The 19,538-nt window shown below is 42.3% G+C and overlaps 1 protein-coding gene across 2 annotated transcripts in view; it reads right to left on the reverse strand.

Annotated features, from left to right (window-relative positions):
* IDE (insulin degrading enzyme) overlaps positions 1 to 14,632 on the reverse strand; it is a 79,828-nt gene extending 65,196 nt beyond the window's left edge. Inside the window, exons 1-4 of one of the 2 annotated variants that reach the window (XM_021715312.1) lie at positions 14,590 to 14,632; positions 11,150 to 11,334; positions 10,050 to 10,257; positions 5,893 to 6,062 (exon numbers count right to left, since the gene is read on the reverse strand). In XM_021715312.1, coding sequence (XP_021570987.1) covers positions 5,893 to 6,062; positions 10,050 to 10,257; positions 11,150 to 11,309 — 538 coding nt within the window. In that variant the 5' untranslated portion in view covers positions 11,310 to 11,334; positions 14,590 to 14,632. Of the gene's footprint in view, positions 1 to 725; positions 732 to 5,892; positions 6,063 to 10,049; positions 10,258 to 11,149; positions 11,335 to 14,589 lie in introns of those variants that run through there. The other variant, XM_021715313.1, reaches the window with a different exon arrangement.
* Positions 14,633 to 19,538: the final 4,906 nt, after the last annotated feature.

Consider the following 19,538-nt stretch of genomic DNA (forward strand, 5'->3'; position numbering starts at 1 on the left):
AAAAAAAAAAAAAAAAAGATATGAATAGACATGGACCTACATGTCCATCAGTAGGATGAATGGATTTTAAAATGGATTTTTAATTTTTATTTTTTTCTGAGTCAGAGTTTCCCTCTGTCACCCAGGCTGGAATGCAGTGGCATGCTCATGGCCACCGCAGCCTCAACCTGCTGGGCTCAGGCAATCATTCCACCTCAGCCTTCCAAGTAGTTGGAACTACAGGTATGTGCCACTACGCCCAGATGATTTTTTAATTTATTGTAGCGACAAGGTCTCGCCAAGTTGCCAGGCTGGTCTCAAACCCCTGGACTCAGGCAGTCCTGTGGCCTCTGCCTCCCAAAGTGCTGGGATTCAAGGCATGAGCCACCATGTCCAGCCTCTTTTCTTTTAAAGATGTAAAAAACCAGGCACAGTGGCGCACACCTATAGTCGCAGCTACTTGAAGGCTGAGCCCAGAGCTTCAAGGCTGTAGTATGCTGTGATCACACCTGTGAATAGCCACTGCACTCTATCCTGGGCAATGTAGTGAGACTCGGTCTCCAAAAATATATAAAAATAAAAAAGTTGGAAAGTTTTCTTTACATAATTAGGTCTACCAACCTGGAATTTATTTTTGTACATGCTGTGAGATAAGCATCTAATTTTACTTATTTCGACATGGACAATGAATTGCCCTTGCTCAGTTATTGAAAAGGTCATACTTTCCTCATTTATTTTTAATGTACCTCTGCCTTGTTTGCATCTACTTATGGATATGTTTCCAGGGTCTATAATCTGTTCTACTGGTATCTTTATGTATCTCTCCATCAATTCTTCTACTGTAATACCTAGAATTTTATAAAAACTCTTGGTACCTGGTCGATGTCCTTCCTTAGGCCAGGCATGGTGGCTCATACCTATAATGGCAGTACTCTGGCAGGCCGAGCCAGGCAGATTGCTTGAGTCCAGGAGTTCGAGACCAGCCTGGGCAACATAGCTAAACCTTGTCTCTACAAAAAATTTTAAAACTTACTGGGCCTTGTGGTACGCACCTGTAGTTCTAGCTGCTGGGGACGCTAAGGTGGAAGGATCAACTGAGCTGAGGAGGTTGGGGCTGCCACGAGCCATGATTGTCATGATCATGCCATTGGACTCCAGCTTGGACAACAGAGTGAGACCTCCAACTCAAAAAAAAGAAAAAAAGGAAGTAGCCCCTTCCCCTTCTTGTTCTTCAAAATTATCTTAGCTATTGCTGACCCTTTACTCTTTCTTATTCATTTTATAATCAGATCATCAAATTTCTCAAAAAAATTTCTAGGACTTTCAACCAGCACTGCATTGAATTTAGAAACCTTTGGGGTAAATTTACATCAATGTTATAAAGGTTACCCACCCATGTGCGTGGTACATGCATTTAGGCATTCTTTTATTTCCACTATATATTTCTTGCACCTCTTTCATTGGGATTTATCTCTGAAATTCTTATGTCATTTAAAAATATTGTGAATGAAATAATCTTTTCCCTAGCATTTTTCTATAACTGATTACTATTGATACAAAAATGTTAATTTCAGTATGTTTCCCTTCTTTCTGGCAACCCTGCTGAATTATATTTTTATTTATTATATGTATTTTTATAGAGTCAGGGACTTGCTAGGTTGCCCAGGCTGGTCTCAAACTCCTGGGCTAAGTATTCCTCCTGCCTCGGCCTCCAAAAATCATGCCTGGGATTACAGGCATGAGCCCTTGCAACTGGCTTGAAGTATATTATTTCTAATGGTTGATCTGAAGCTTTTCTTTTTATATGGACAATATTTTTATGTCTAATCATTTCATATGGAAACAGGGATACAGGCTTTTTGCTTCTTTTCCATTTCTTATCATTGTATCTTCCCTTTTGAATTATTACAACGTTTACTATTTATAAGACAACTGAACAAAAAGGTGATAACAGGTATCATCATTTTTTCAACAGAAATCCTGTAGACACTGCCATTACTCAAGATGTCTGACAGGTTTTTAATCAGCTAAAGGGTTTGTGTGTGTGTGTATGTGTGTGTGTGTGTGTTGATGGTTGAGTTTTGTTCATGGATGAGTGCCATGTTTTATCCAATGCTTTGAGTCTGCTGACTGTCATTTTGGATTACTTAAAATGTGAATTGGGATCTGGGATTTTCATGAAATAAATTTAAGGTACTAGCAGACAAGAATTTTTCTAGGTAAAAACAAATAAGCAAACAAACAAAAACAGAATAAAACAGAAAGTACCAGACTATATCCCATGATGTGAGATAGATAGTGTCTGGCAAAACTTTTGTTTCAGCTGCTTACACAAATGCATACGTGATCTCTGAACTGCTGGGCAAAATGTGCTTCTTACTGTGAATTGTACACAAAAGAGTTTGAAAGTCACTGATTTATACTTTTCAAGTATAAAAAACCACTGTAAAGGACAAACATCTTATTGTAAGGTTTTCCCAAAACAGATAAGACAATGCTTGGTTTCTGTTCATTTAAAAAATGCACACATTTTCCTGATATTTAAAATCATAATCCCTTGATGTACAAAATGGCCCATATTCACAGAAACATTTGAGCCATTCAAAAATAACAGAATTAGCATGAACTTCTGACAAGGATCCTTCTTCAAGAATTACTTTTGCAAAGTTTTATATATGTGTAGTTTCTGGGATGAAGTCATACAACTTTCATCATACTTTCAAACATATCAGTGACCCTAAAAGTAGAATCCCTACTCCAAAAAGCCCAATGTTAGTTTATAATTCTAAAACCAGAAAGCAATTTAATATTTGCATTACTTACAATGGGGACTCAAAAAATCCTGGTATTATCTTTTAAAGGGTGGGGGCCTTTATAGTATACTCAGAATTTGTTCCTCTGAATCAAACAGTCAATCAAAATTTTTGTCTGGAAGTTTTGAAAAGGTTGTGTTACAATTTGTGGAAAACACTCCCAAGTTGTGGCAAACGGGTGACTGGTTCTTCCAACACACCTGCACATACTATGCCAAGTGTTCAGCAGTTTTTGACCAAAATGCCATAACTGCTATGCCCCAGCCTCCTTATTCACCTGGCATCACCCCGAATGATTTTCGTTTCCCCAGATGAGGAGTCCTCAAAGGGAAACATTTTGCCAATGTAGAAGAGGTAAAACAAAAAATGGCAGAAGCACTAAAAGCTATCAAAATTGACAAGTTCAAAAACTGTTTTGAGCAGTGGAAAAAGTTTCTTGATAGGCGTATTACATCAAACAGAGAGTATTTTTGAAGGTGATTGAAGTATATATGCAAGATAAATATGCACTTTTTTACAAGTAAATCCAGGTTTTTTTGGGTCCTCCGTGTATCACATTTTCATACTTTGTACTGAGTCTAGCTCACTTGTTTCTCAGTTGTTTCTTTTAATTACCTCGTTTTCGCTAACTGCCTAGCCTTGTCAGGTTATAAAAACAAACATGCCTTCAAACTTCACCCACATGGATATGCCATGCAACGTATCTCTTTGCCCATCAATCCTGACACCTTTATCTAGGGCATTTTAAGACCGCTCCTTGCTTGCGTCCAGAAGTAATTTATTCACCTTATTCATTGGATATATTTCTGGAAGATTTGTAGCTGCTTCCTGACTACACTGATTACAATCTGTTACCAATGAAGCTATTTAAAAGAAGGCAACTCCCAAACCGGAGCTCCAACTAGTTCTGCATAATAGCAGCATTGTCAGTTACCTAACATGCCAAAGGGACTATTTGAAAGAACAACAATTATTTGAATATAACGCTTTGGAAATTTGTTTTCTGAAACTCTTCTTCACATATCATTTTGCTGATGTTCTCCACTAAAACCACTTTTCAAACAATTCAGCATTACAGAGACATTTTAAAGATCATAGTAGTCATCTTGGCAATGATAACACTGAGTGGCATGTACCATAATTCTCAAGAATACAGTATCACTGCTGCAAGTGTAATTTTTGAAAATTCTTAACTCTGTAAAGCTATGCTAATTTCCCTGGCTGCTGCTAGACATATTAGAATCCAATCTAAACTAAAAGAAAGAGATCTTTATTGTCTTAAAGTTTCCAAAATTAACTTATAAAATAAGCACACATTTATAAGTATTCTTAACAATCTACTGTCATCATTCTTATGCAGTTTTATAACACCCAAAGCAGTATTTTTTTTTAGTTGGAGTCTCACTCTGTCACCCAGGTGGAGTGCGGTGGCATGTTCAAAACCACTACAACTTCGACCTGCTAGGCTCAAGTGATCCTGTCACCTCAGCCTTCCAAGTAACTGGAACAACAGGCATGTGCTACCAAGTCAGGCTAATTTTTTTTTGTTTTGCTTTGTTGGAGTCTCACTCTGTCCCCCAGCCTGGGGTACAGTGGCATGCTAACGCCACCGCAGCTTCAACCTGCTGGACTCAGTGATCCTTCTGCCTTGGCCTTCCAAGTAGCTGGAACTATAGGCATGCACCACCATACCCAGCTAATTTTTTGATTTGTTGTAGAGATGAGGTCTCACCAAGTTGCCTGGGCTGGTCTCGAACCCGTGGGCTCAGGAAATCCTCTCACCTCAGCCTCCCAAAATTCTGGGATTATAGGTGTGAGCCACTGCAGCCGGACTCCAAAGCAGTATTTTGACAGCATAGCAACCTGTTAACAATGGACTGCCTCTGGTGAGTGCTGGCAGGAGCAGATGAGGAAAAGGGAGCCTTTGGGTTTTCGTTTTTTTTTTTTTCCAGTTGGAATCTCATCTGTGGCCCAGACTGGAGTGCAGTGGCCGCTCCCGGCCACCGCAGCCTCGACCTGCTGGGCTCTGGCAATCCTTCCACCTCAGCCTTCCAAGTAGCTGGAACTACAGGCGCGCGCTACCACACCTGGCTAATTTTTTTATTTTATTGTAGAGATGAGGTCGCGCCAAGTTGCCCGGGCAGGTCTCGAACCCTCGGGCTGAGGCAATTCACTCACCTCAGCCTCCCAAGGCGTGGGATTACAGGCTGAGTCACCAAGCCCGGCTTTGTGTTTTCATTTTTTTACTTTAAACATCTTTGTACTGTCTAACTGTTTTTAAAAAGTACTTTTTAATGAAACACTGAACAAAGTAAAAGGGTACAATTATAAAATCAAGAATTTCCACATTTATTTTACCCTCTGATTAGTCTCACTTAGCTCCCTTAGGAGACTGTAGCACTGAGAGCAGGCACCGAATGTCTTCCACAGTGCTCAAGGTCCCCCAGAGCTCTCCCATTGCAGATGCGCTACATCTGGATCAGCAGAGGGGAAGGTGATGGGGGCGAGAGGCGTCAACAAGTCTTGGAATGAGCCTTAAAAAAAAAGGCATTTGCAGCCGGGCTCGGTGGCTCAGCCTGTAATCCCGCGCCTTTGGGAGGCTGAGGTGAGTGGATTGCCTGAGCCCGTGGGTTCGAGACCCACCTGGGCAGCGAGACCTCATCTCTACAATAAATCAAAAAATCAGCCGGGCGTGGTAGCGCGTGCCTGTAATTCCGGCTACTCAGAAGGCTGAGGCGGAAGGATCGCCGGAGCCCAGCAGGTCAAGGCCGCGGTGGCCGGAAGCGGCCACTGCACTCTAGTCTGGGCGACAGAGTGAGACTCCAACTCAAAAAAAAAAAAAAAAAAGGCATTTCCATTTGGAAGGGAGACTTCAGAATACACGGATCTATTATCTTCCCCATGTGAAATGCTAATATCTACTCACAACCCTGCCCACTCTGCTCCGTCAACATTTAGAACCCCACTTGAACGAGATGTAAGCAGGAATGAGGAATTTGGAAATCTTCTATCCTAAACCGCAAAATGTCATACTAGGCAGAAGCTATAGGTTTAAATGAGGTCAAGGAGAACAACCGCGTGAAAGCAGCTGCCGACAAACCTGTCCCAAATTTACTGAAGGGGTGCTTGGGATTTCCTGTAGCTTTCTCCAACTGAAAGAGTCTCCAAGCATCATTCATCACATTCTTCTCATGTTCCGAATCCACTGCGTTCACCTCTCTGTCTTTGCAACTCTCATCAAACAAGGGGCACAGGAAAAACTGTGCAAACCTAAGGGTGTGAAACATAATTAACAACTTGAAAGCTGCCATTTTAAAAGAATGACCTTTTAAAAATATTTCTGAAATTCATAGATGGGAAATATCATTCTATAAGATAAAAAACTATCATTGCTACTAAGAAAAAAGAAGTAGGCCGGGCTCGGGGCCTCAGCACTTTGGGAGGCCGAGGCGAGTGGATTGCCTGAGCCCGCGGGTTCAAGACCCACCCGGGCAGCTTGGCAAGACCTCCTCTCTACAATAAATCAAAAACTAGCTGGGCGTGGTAGCGCACACCTATAGTTCTGGCTACTTGGAAGGCTGAGGCGGAAGGATCGCCAGAGCCCAGCAGGTCGAGGCTGCGGTGGCCGGGAGCGTACCACTGCACTCCAGTCTGGGTGACAGAGTGAAACGCCAACTCAAAAAAAAAAAAAAAAAAAAAAAGGAAAGAAAAAAGAAAAAAGAAATATAAAGTAAATTCTAGCCAGGTGTAGCTCACACCTATAATCCCAGCACTTTGGGAGGCCAAGGTGAGAGAATTGCCTAAGCTCACGGGTTTGAGACCAGCCTGGGCAACTTAGTAAGACCTCATCTCTACAATAAATAAATAAAAAAAATTAGCCAGGCATGGTGGCTCATGCCTATAGTTCTAGTTACTTGGAAGGCTGAGGCGGAAGGATCGCCTGAGCCCAGCAAGTCGAGGCTGTGGTGGCCGTGAGTGTGCCACTGCACTCCAGCCTGGACGACAGAGTGAGACTCCAACTCAAAATAAATAAATAAATTCTAAGAAGTAGAAGAAAAATATAATGTCATACATAAGTAAATGAAGAGGAGCTGATCTACCCTTGTTGATAAACAGTAAAAATATTTTAAAAATTAACATCAGGCTGGGTGTGGTGGCTCACACCTGTAATCTCAGCACTTTGGGAGGCTGAGGTGAGAGAATTGCCTGAGCCCAGGGGTTCCAGACCAGTCTGGGCAACTTGGCGAGACCTCATCACTACAATAAATCAAGAAACATTCATCGAGCGTGGTGATACATGCCTATAGTTCCAGCTACTTGGAAGGCTGAGGCGGAAGGATCACCTGACCCAGCAGGTTGAGGCTGCGGTGGCCGGGAGCGGCCACAGCACTCCAGTCTGGGTGACAGAGTGAGACTCTGACTTAAAAAAAAAAAAAAAAAAAAAGAAAGAAAGAAAGAAAGAAAAAGGTAGATGATAGTTCTCAGGCAAATAAATCTTAAATTTACAGTTTTAAGTGCAATTTCACTAAGACTCAGCATCTGAGGACAAATAAATTAAGTGACCTATTTTAAAAATATTCTCAACGTGAATATTTTTTCCTTATGAAAAAACCTCAAATTAAAAAAATAATGAGCCAGGTGTGATGGCTCATGTCTACCATCACTTTGGGAGGTCGAAGTGAGAAGATTGCCAGTTCAAGACCAGCCTGGGAACTTGGTGAGACCTCATCTCTACAATAAATTAAGAAATTAGCTGGGCATGGTGGCGTGTGCCTGTAATTCCAGCTACTTGAAAGGCTGAGGCGGAAGGATCAGCTGAGCACAGTAGTTTGAGGCTGCAGTGGCCACAAGCGTGCCACTGCACACCAGCCTGGGCAACAGAATGAGACTCCAACTCAAATAATAATAATAATAATAATGCAGTGAAAAACCTCAGGTATGACACAGTAGCATGAGCAAGCCATGATTATAGTTTTATGAAACAGTAAGAGAAACAGTCTATAAATTTTAATAAGCAGTGACTAAACAAATAACATGGTATGTAACTTTAACATAAGAAACCAATATGTTTTTCTGGAGGCTATTCTTTAATAATAGTACCAAAGTTTAACTAAGATACCCAAGATAAATTAACTCTCCTATATTAGCCTGCAATTTAAGTCAGGATTTCATGTAGTAATCTTTCTTACATGATTTCATGTAGAAACTTTACATCTCATCTAATAAGAGCAAGACTCGGAATTCAGAAAAAGCCAAAGGCACGGATTCTGAATGGGACCACTTCTTCACCGGGCCTGAGACTCTCCGGTCTATAAACATCTCAGTTACTACACCTCACGGTCCAGCTGTCACAGAAGCCATTACCATTACCATTACTTGTTATTTATTTTAAGTGCACAAGTGAATAAGATACTGTGCTAAGCACGTTACACATACCAATCCAAAGGGGAACTCTATCTATCTCAAGTTTATAACCCAAAATGTATGGAAGCGAGAATTTCTGGACACGTAACCTCTTTTACTATCTCAATACACCCAGGCTAGGAAGGTGTCTAACAACTACCTACCAAAGCTGGATAGGCCCATGTAAAGGGTCATGTTTTGACACAGTATCATCAAGTTTTTTTAAATGATGCTCCTTTATAAGTGGAGTTTTACTCTGAGCTAAGTAATAGACATCCTTCATCATACAGAGATGTATTAGATGAACATCTGCTGTAGCATTTGTAAAGCAGGAAATTAAATTCAGTGTTTGATCCCAGGGAACTCGTTAATGGAAGTCTTCTGGGAATATATATAAAAGATGATTATACCACAAAGCTGTTGCCTAAAGACTGAAATATAAGATGGAATAAGTAGGAAACAGCCAACTTTGACCCAGCCACATATTGTAAACCCATGCTAATTTGTTTCAAAATACAATGATGATTATTAATATAAGTAAGCAAATAAAGTCGACAATGACTAAAACTACAAAGTCAAACCTCATAACAGACCCATCAAAAAGTTACTGAACTATAACTTAGGTACACAGAAAACTATAAAAATTCACCAAGGATAAACACTTTGGATAATGAATCAAATCACCGATATAACAAAAAGTTAGAAACGGTTAGCTGTACAAAAAAATGACCAAGAAATTAAACTGGTCTAATGGAGCTTGCTCCAGAAAATACTTTCAAAATATCCCCAGGGCTGAAACAGCAGGTCAAAACATTCTGTATCTATTAAGTATCCTTGAGAAGTAAGAAACAGGAGAAGAACAGAATATTTAAGGTCTGGCATTCTGGAACAGGAAGTGTGTCTGAAAAGAGATCCGTGCCACTATCCCAGGTCAGTCTTTGTCACTTGCTTTATATGCGACACCAGTTAGAACTAGTGGGAACACCAGTGGGAAAGACTAGTGAGAATTTTACAAGTCAGTAAAATATTTTGTAGGCCTGTAGGCTACTTTAAAGTTACATACCATTATTTTTCCTTTACCACAAAGTAAATATATATCACTCATTTTTTCTTTTTGAGAAAAATACTGGTTAAAATACTTTAACAGAAACTATAAAGCCATGAAACCATCTATGTAAAAAGTCACTGCTGTTTCAGTTTTTTTTTAGTTGGAGTCTCACTCTGTCGCCCAGACTGGAGTGCAGTGGCCGCTCCCAGCCACCACAGCCTCGACCTGCTGGGCTCCAGTGATCCTTCCACCTCAGCCTTCCGAGTAGCCGGAATTTCAGGCGCGCGCTACCACGCCCGGCTAATTTTTGATTTATTGTAGAGATGAGGTCTCACCGCCCAGGCGGGTCTTGAACCCGCGGGCTCAGGCAATCCACTCACCTCAGCCTCCCAAAGGCGCGGGATGACAGGCTGAGCCACCGAGCCTGGCTTACGGTTATTGTTATTATTTGAATAGGAGTATCCCTCTGTTACCCAGGCTGGTGTATAGTGGCACAATCGCGGCTCACTAACCTGGACCTCCTGGGCTTAGGCAACCCTTCTGCCTCAGCCTCCTCAGTAGCTGGGACTACAGGCACTCACCACCATTCCTCACTAATTTTTTCATTTTCATTTTTATTTTTTAGAGACAAGGTCTCACTATGTTGCCTAGGCTGGTCTTGAACCCCTGGGCTCAAGCAATCCTTCCTCCTCATCCTCCCAAAGTGCTGGAATTACAGTCATGAGCCACCACACCTGACCTGTAACCGTTATTATTAATGTGATAGGACTGAAAAGTGGGATAATTCATAAGGTATTCAGCACTACCTGTCGAGGGCACCTTCTAGGTGTTCATGGGAGACATCAAAATAGTAATTGGTATGTTCTCCACTAGTAAAGGCATTTGAACTTCCTGCATGCTCACTGAGAAACTGGCTGTATTCATTTTCTTTAGGGTATTTCTTTGTTCCCAAAAAAAGCATATGTTCACAAAAATGACTTAAACCAGCAATATTTGGAGGATCTGATAATGAACCTGAAAGAGAAAACACACATATAACAAATCATTATTTTATGTTGAAAGCTAGTAAGGACAGATGAATTACAGATGATTTTGAATGCTTGTTAGCATGATGACTCCAACCATACAATCAGAGAAAGCTAAGCATGGGCTGCTTGGTATTATTTAGAAGGTAAACCAGTAGTCAGAAGACCTGGTTTCTAGCCACTACTCTTCATTAGTTGGTAACCTTGGGCAGATTACTTAACCTCCCTGAACATTAGTTTCCTCACACTCTGGAGGGAAAGAAAGGGTTAAATTCACAGTTTTACAAGAGCTAGATTTTTCTTGTCATGGTTTTCTTCTCTTGTAGGAACATAGTAGAGTTGCTCTTTAAGAGCAAGGGTTTGAGAGTTACTGGCTCTACTAGCTGTAAAACGTTAAACACAATACTTTATCTTGTCTCAGTCACTTCTTCTGTATCTAAGAGGGTCATATCTTATTTACTCAATCCTAAAAAAGTGTTAAATAAAGCTCTTCAAAGAGAAAAAAAGAAGCACTGTCCCACTAACTATGTACATAGCTAAAAAGCAACACAATTATAGCAACATTAAATATAGGAGAAATGTGCAAAAATCTACAAGATATGGTATGGAGTATACCAAAGTGAAAAAATCAGAACTGTTACTGTAAAGAACAGGAATGAATTTCCTTGCTGATAGGTCACCTTAGGTGGGAGCCTAACGAGATGGCCTTAGTAAATGCAAGATTACTTGTAGTTACCAACAGCAATAGAGGGTTCTGGTACCAAATCAGGTATATCAAACTGGTAACTATCAGGTCTTTATTTACATTCATATGGAAAGTTCTATTACATTCCAACATTAGGCTAATGGAACCGAACAAAGCTTTCAACTTTAACTTGTACCTATGTGTACGTCCAGCGCTGCTGATGACTTATCCGTGGTGGGATCACTCACTAGAAGTACTTTGATGCCATTGGCCAGCTCTAGCCCACGGTATTCTCGCTTGTCCTCAGGAGATTTGATAATGTGATTTCCTATCCTCTTGATGGCCGGATTATTCATTTTGCTACAAGTCTTTTTCTGGAAACTGAAAAGAAAAAGATTGTTGAATTGTGATTGCTTACTTTTTTTTTTCCTTAAAGGACAAAGAATAACAGCAAGGGAACCCATTTAATACGTCATTAGATTTTAAAATGCCTGGAGGGGCCAGGCACGGTGGTTCACGCCTATAATCCTAGCACCTTGAGAGGCCGAGGTGAGAGGATTGCCTGAGCTCCCAGGTTCAAGACCAGTCTGGGCAACTTGGCAAGACCTCATCTCTACAATAAATCAAAAAATTAGCCAGGCGTGGTGGAGTGTGCCTGTGGATCCAGCTACCTGGAAGGCTGAGGTGGAAGGATCGCCTGAGACCCACAGGTAGAGGCTGCGGTGGCCGTGAGCGTGCCACGGCACTCCAGCCTGGGCAACAGAGACTCCGACTCGAAAATAAAATTAAATTTAAATTAAAATGCCTGGAGGAAACCCTTTATAGTCTACTTACAGGGTGTAGTCATTCCTCTCCTTACTACTTATTCTTTCCGAGAAATGCTAAAATACTGCTTTTATGGAGTCATACTCAAATCTAACATTGCATATGGATGGGGGTTTGAGACAGAGTGAGGTTGGCGTGCTGACCTAGAATAGGGTTTTCTTTCATACATATTTCAGAGGTATCTGCTAGAGTGAGTAAGGTGAGAGGTTGTGTAAGAATTATTAGTGGGTCAGCCAAAACACTGCTCAACCTGATGAAATTCAAAGATAAGGGAGATCTGGAACTCATGAGTCTGGCATGAACATGCTCAGAACACAGGGAACAACCACCAGTGACTAATAATCCTGTGAAGTCCTAATACAAAATGAGAGACCTGCGCTATCCTATGATAGCAGCAAAAACAAGGACATCAAACGAACAAAAAGTTGAAAGGTAGGTTTTGTAGTCTGCTGAAGAGTTGAATGCCAGAGCAGGAACAGTCCAGCAATCGTAACAGAGATGTTAGATAAATTATCTTACAAAGGGCTTCCTCTGATGGTCTCCTTTCTGCTCTAGAAAGGCTAGAAATACAGTGACGGGAAAGGACAAGCAGCACACAGAATCCGGTAGAGTGTCGGTTGCTATGGTGCAGTGAAGGGATTTTCCAGAGTTTGGGGTATGTAATGATTTTTAAGAGGCAGATGTGAGCAGAGATTAAGAGTCTGACATCTTTAACAGCTTAAAAATAAATATTTACCATTAAAAAAAGAGTAAGGCAGATGTTATTTTTGTCTGCAACGGAGACTGCATAATAGACAAAAAAAAATTGAGCCTGCTATTACTGGCAGGTTAACAAACCAATTGGGTAAAGCCAAAAACATATCTGAAACTACAGGGGAAAAACAACCCTGTGCTAGCACATTTGCTTCTCATCTGGAAGACAAAAGAAAGTGAATATGATGCTCCTTAAAGACTGACAGACAGCTGGATTTAAAGGGAAATAAGAGGGGGCGGACATAGGCACACAATTACTTGGAATAAAATATTTTGCGTTAAAATCTTGAGATTAAGAGAGGGAAAAATCTCGTTTGCTTTTACCAGAGTTCCTACCTGTCTGAAATCTTCTAAACCTATTTTCAATCTAAATAACAACTGATAAGCCAAAGAAGTTTGTCACAATTATGGCTGACCCTAAATCCTTTTATTTATTTTTTCTCCCTAGATCTTCTTTTGAGGAGAGAATATATGAAATTTTAAAGATCAATAGGTCATACTAAATATATAATACTGATGCTTAAAAAATCATAAAGTGCTTTACACAGATAGTGCCGATGGTCTTGCCCTATTCATAGCAAAAATAATTTCTTGAAAAACAAAGCAAAAATATGATACTAACATTTTGGGGCTGTAAGGTCACTGAAGGAAAATTCAAAAGCAACTAGGAAGTGAAAAGCCATTATTAGTAACTATTTTCTGCCTCATTAGCCACAAGCCATTTAAGTTCAATGTAAAAAAGATGAAAATATCTTAGTGTAAAGTCTGAAAAATGATGTTTTGTGCTAAAAAAAATACTAATGGTCCTCAGGATGACAGGAAATGGTCTATATAAGACTCTGAAGAGGGGGTACAAAGAACCTTCGCTAGGCCAGGTTGCTTATGTCCATAATCCCAGCATTTTGGGAGGTTGAGGCAGGATTGCTTGAGTCCAGGAGTACAAGATCAGACAAGGTAACATACCAAGACCTTGTCTCTATAAAAAGAATTTTAAAAGTTAAGCAGTCATGGTGACGCATGCCTGTCGACCTAACTGCCCAGGAGACTGAGGCGGAAGGTTTGCCTGGGCCCAGGAGGTTGAGGCTGTGGCGAGCTGTGATCGCACCACTGCACTCCAGCCTGGGCGACGGAGTGAGACCCCACCTTGATAAACAAACAATCAAAGTACTAATTTTTAAAAATGAGTGTCAACCTAGCAGCAACACGACACAAACTAGGAGGCAGGAGGCAGCCTCCATTAAAACCCCCAGTAAGAGTATGGTGTTAAAAGGTTACAGTAAGAATGTCAGCGCACAACAAAGAGGTTTAAACTCCAAAGGCCTTGGGCTTCTCGTGATGGTTTTCCCCAACTCCCACTATTGTGCTTGCCCTAGCTAGTTTGATTTAGGGGAACCAAGGATTACAAAAGATTAAAATGTAACAATGATGATGACGATGAAGCTTTAAAACTTCTGTCCAAACCTCAACTGCAATGAGGTGCTCTGGTAGTATAAACTGTTCTACGGAGTTAAAAACTCTGTATCACCAGGTGTGGTGGCTTACACCTGCAATCCCAGCACTTTAGGAGGTGGAAGTGAGAGAACTGCCTGAGCTCAGGGGTTGAGATCCGTCTGGATAACTTGACAAGACCTTGTCTCTACAGTAAGTTAAAAAATTAGCCGGGTGTGGTGGCGTGCACCTGTAGTTCCAGCTACTTGGAAGGCTGAGGCGGAAGGATCGCCGGAGCCAAGCAGGTCGAGGCTGTGGGGGCCGGGAGCGTGCCACTGCACTCCAGCCTGGGCGACAGAATGAGACTCCAACTCAAAAAAACAAAACAATTAGTCTAACTACTTTTAGACATTTGCACAAAGGATCAAGATCAGCTATAAATGTCCAAGCTGGCACTCTCCCAAATCAAAAATCATGACTTCTTGAGAAAGCAAAAGCCAAAAGAAACAGCAGCAACATTTTCAAACAAGGCCTGTTCCCAGCAATCCATATGCAATAGGCATTCTGGCTTTACCTGTAGCCACCAACACTTCCCGTAACGGCTGGACTCTCACCTTCTTCGACTCTCACGTTCTGGAGAACTGAAGAAAATGACTGGGAACTTCACCTCTGATGACGATGAGTTTACCGACAGCTTGCCTGTCTCTGTATTTATCCTCATGAGCTCACCTGTCTTTCCACTTCAGCTCATTAGCATACAGCTTCAAGAGTCATTTTATTGATTGCAAATGTTCTTCAATAAGCAAGTATTCTGACATTTTAGATGACAAGATAGTGCTAACTCAAATGCTTTCCCAGACACTTGGTATGTTTAATCTTTCAAAGTCAAAATTTTAGGAGCAATAAAATTACTTTCAACTTTAGGGACATTAACATACATTGGAAACAGCATCATAAGGCACGGAATTGTCTGTTTTCAGCATGCTGACAAACTGGAGAGATGTTTAGTAAAATTACAACACATTCTGTAATTTTTTTCAGAATTAAATGACCGTGACTATAATCACTGAAGGTAAAAGCTGAAAGAGCCATAATATATTATCTAGTCCTTTGCAGTTCATGAACAGGCAGCACTGGCTCCTCCTAGATGTGTGTCCAAAATGCAAAATATCAACCCACCAGAGACCTACCGAGACATAATCTGCATTTGAACAAGGTCCCTAGGTGGGCTAGTCCCATCATCTTCACCTACAAGGAAACCAAAGCTCAAGGAGCTTAAGTCAGTTGCCCAAGATCATACCACAAAAAGTTACAATTAGATCTCAGCTGCTAACGCCCAGTCTTGTGTCCAGCCTCGCCCCCCCCATCCAAACCAGCATTTAAGAGGGCCTAGGAAGGTCCAGGCACTGCAACAAGCATGCTGGCTACAAAGATGAGAACACCAGAGCCTTTGTTCTGAAGGAACCCAGACTAGTGACAGGGTCAGATATGAAAACAGGTCATGATCTTCTAAGTGTGGTCACAAAGTTGTTCCTGGAGCACCTACCCTGTCCAGGAGGAGAAAGAGGAGGTGAGTAGAAGCATGCCAACCAAAAGGCAAGGGGATGATCAAAGCAGAAGGGAGTACCCGAGCAAAGTCCAGCAGTGAAAAAAGCAAGAGGAAGAAGGTGGAAAACAAGAAGCTTGGCATCCTTGACCTACAACGGAAATCACCACTTACAAAGATCCCTAAAGGTCTAAATTCCAGGTGTGTAAAAAACAATCCCCAAAGAGAAGGTCATTTCCAAGTTCCATACCACCATGCAAATAATCTTCTAATTCAGATAACCTTGCAGTCTCTTTCTCACCTCTCTGCAGTGTTTCGCAGACTGGGAAATTTTACTTTGCCTTTTGTTCCCCACTCACCCCACATGTCCCCCTCACAAATTTAAACTTAGACCTAGCCGGGCTTGGTGGCAGCCTGTAATCCCTCGCTTGGGGAGGCTGAGGTGAGTGGATTGCCTAAGCCCGCGGGCTCGAGACCCGCCTGGGCAACTTGGTGAGACCTCATCTCTACAATAAATCAAAAATTAGCCGGGCGTGGTAGTTCCAGCTACTTGGAAGGCTGAGGTGGAAGGATGGCCTGAGCCCAGCAGGTCAGGGCTGCGGTGGCCGGGAGTGGCCACTGCACTCCAGTCTGGGCGACAGAGTGAGACTCCAATTCAAAAAAAAAAAAAAAAAGGACTTCCTTTGGGGGAAATAAAGTCACAAAACACAAAAAAATTAATATTTAAAAAAATAAATAAACTTAGACCTGATTTAGAAATGATGACCTATAAACCCCAACGGGTGGGTGCTCATGCTAACAGTGTGTTACAAAGCAAAACCTCCCTTCTGTGGAATCCACCCATCCACTCCCCAAACCGCAGGTGAAGTCAAGGCCTGTGGCACTCACATATGGAGGTGGAGTCCAGAGAGAAAATGCCTGGAATTAAAGCCACACCACACAACAGTCCTGCTTCCTTGTAAAGAGCAGAGGTCGTAGGTAGAGAGATGTCAAGGTGGCGGTGGTATAAGCCCAAGATGCCAAGATATCAGCAAGGTTTAAGACCACACATTCCCAAGTACTATTAATGTTACTTGAGCTAAAAAATAAGGTGTTTCAGGGCACCATCTAGCCACGGCTCTTCGGTTAAAGGGCCAGGTACACCTCACTTTATAACCAGCTGGACCAGACAGGTGGGTATAAAATAAAATCCTGTCATTAAATCTTATTGCCCATGATGAGATGCTTTGCCTTTCAGGCAGAATGTCAGCTGTTCTGACTCTATGTCCTGGCCCTCTGGAAAGGAGGTCCTGATCAAGTTAACCCTCAATGGAATTAGGGTGGTTGCAATTTTTAAAAATCCTAATATCATTTTAGAGGTAAGTGCTTTTGCAAATTTTGTTTTGGTTTTGATGCATGCATATCAATTGCTGTTAATTCCAAAATGACAGGCTCAACGTGGAACAGTTCAGAGAGTTTATAAAGTTTAAGCAAATTACACCTCCTGCCACACAAAAACTATAGGAAATTCCTTACGATTGATATTTGGATATTTCACAAGTATCCTTCTTCCACATGGAGTTTTCAAGTTATTAGAAAATGTGACTTAGATAGCACTGTACAAAACTAATCCTAACAATCATTCTTCCCCTTTTTTTCGAGCTGGGGTCTCATTCTGTTGCCCAGGCTGGAGTGCAGTGGCACAATCATGGCTCACCACAGCCTTGACTTCCTGGGCTCAGGCACTCCTTCCACCTTGGCCTCCCAAGTAGCTGGGACTACAGGTGCACACCACCATTCCCAGCTAATTTTTTGATTTTTCAGTTGGAGTCTCACTCTTTGTTGCCCAGGCTGGATTGCAGTGGCATGCTCACGGCCACCGCAGCCTCGACTTGCTGGGCTTGGGCAATCCTTCCACCTCAGCCTTCCAAGTAGCTGGAAATACAGACATACGCCACCACGCCTGGCTAGGTTTTTGTGATTTATTGTAGAGATGAGATCTCACCAAGTTGCCCATGCTGGTCTCAAACCCCCAGGCTCAGATAATCCTCTCACCTCAGTCTCCTAACGTGCTGGGATGACTGGCTGAGCCACTGCACCTGGCCCCAGCTAATTTTTAAAAATTTTTGTAGAGACAAAATCTTGCTGACCAAGCTGGTCTCCAACTCCTGGGCTCAAGTAATCCTCCCACCTCCGTCTCCCATAGTGCTGGGATTACAGGTGTGAGCCACCACACCCAGCCTACTCCCATTTTTTTAAGTGTCACAAGCTGTATAAACTACTCATTTAATCTTTCCACACAGCTGTCCATGGTCCTCCTCCTCAACCCCAGATTGGAAACAAAAGCTCAGTGGTTAAGTGTTTTGCCCAAGTGCAACCGCACAGCTGATTTGTGGCAAAGCTGGAACAAGAGAGAAACAGGAAGTGTGGGAAGGGGAGGGGTGGAAGGTGGCCTGCAGGAATCACGGGTGGCTTTCCTCTAGCTCTTGCTCACAGTCCTTCCCTGACCCCATTCTTCTCCCCTTACAGTCCCAAATACCCAAACCCAGCAAACAAAAATTAAAGCACATCAAAATAAATGCTCCCGCCGGGCTCTGTGGCTCAGCCTGTCATCCCAGCACTTTGGGAGGCCGAGGTGAATGGACTGCCTGAGCCCACAGGGTCGAGACCAGCCTGGGCAACTTGGTGAGACCTCGTCTCTACAGTAAATCACAAAAAACTAGCCAAGAGTGGTAGCGCGTGCCTGTAGTTCCGGCAACTTGAAAGGCTGAGGCTGAAGGATTGCCTAAGCCCAGCAGGTTGATGCTGGGGTGGCTGTGAGTGTGCCATTGCACTCCAATCTGGGTGATGGAGTGAGTCTCCAACTCTAAATAAATAAACGCTCCAAGGAAAGTTTTTCAATTTTTCACTCCTCTATCCCCACGTAAAACGAGAGGCAGTGGCAGGAGCCTGGAGAAATGCTTCTAACCTAAAGGAGTCCCTGAGTCGAGAACTGTATTGTCCCACCACACGCTGCCATGAAAAAAATACATATATGGCAGGGTTAAACGTATAACAGGTTTCAGGAGAAGAAGAGACTGTACAGAACTGTCTCCTGCACGGAAAGGAACATGAAAATAATGTTTCATGTTATGAAACACTGCTACAGTGGAAATGGTTAAGTTTACAGATACCGTTTTTCAAAAGTATACATTAAACCACATGAAAAGAAAAGGAGAAATCATAATCATCTTGGTGCATGCAGAAAAGTAGCTAATTAAATTCAACAACCATTCATGTCTTTTTTTTTTCTTTTGAGTTGGAGTTTCACTCTGTTGCCCAGGCTGGAGTGCAGTGGCATGCTCACAGCCACCGCAGTCTCGACCTGCTGGGCTCAGGTGATCCTTCTGCCTCAGCCTTCCAAGTAGCTGGAACTACAGGTGCGCACTACCACGCCCGGCTAATTTTTTTGATTTACTGTAGAGATGAGGTCTCGCCAAGTTGTCCAGGCGGGTCTCGAACCCGCGGGCTCAGGCAATTCACTCATCTCAGTCTCCCAAAGCGCGGGATTACAGGCTGAGCCACCGAGTCCATCCACATGTCTTTTTTCAAAAGTCAGCAAACTAGAATGAAAAGAAACTGCTTCAACTGAAAAAGAGTATCTACAAAAACTATATCAGTGATCATACTCAACACTGAGATAATGCACCCCCCACAAACAGGATGCCACTATCACTTCCTCTATTAAACACTGTATCTGTAGTTCTAACTAGTCTAGGCCAGGTATGGTAGCTCACACCTGTAACCCCAGCACTTTGGGAGGTGGGGGGTGGGGGCGAGAGGAGAGCAGGGGTTTAAGACCAGTCTGGAAAGCATGGCAAGAACTAACCTCTACAATAAATTTTTTTTTAAAACTGCCAGATGTGATGGCACACACCTGTAGGTCCACCTTTTTGGAAGGTTGAGGGGGAAGGATCACCTGAGCCCAGCAGGTGGAGGCTGTGGTGGCCATAAGCATGACACTGTACCCCAGATTGACTCCAACTCAAAATAAATAAAGTATAAGTAGCAGAAG

This window comes from Carlito syrichta, unplaced genomic scaffold (assembly GCF_000164805.1).
Source record: "Carlito syrichta isolate Samal-C Ts95f unplaced genomic scaffold, Tarsius_syrichta-2.0.1 Scaffold306983, whole genome shotgun sequence".
Taxonomy (NCBI): domain Eukaryota; kingdom Metazoa; phylum Chordata; class Mammalia; order Primates; family Tarsiidae; genus Carlito; species Carlito syrichta.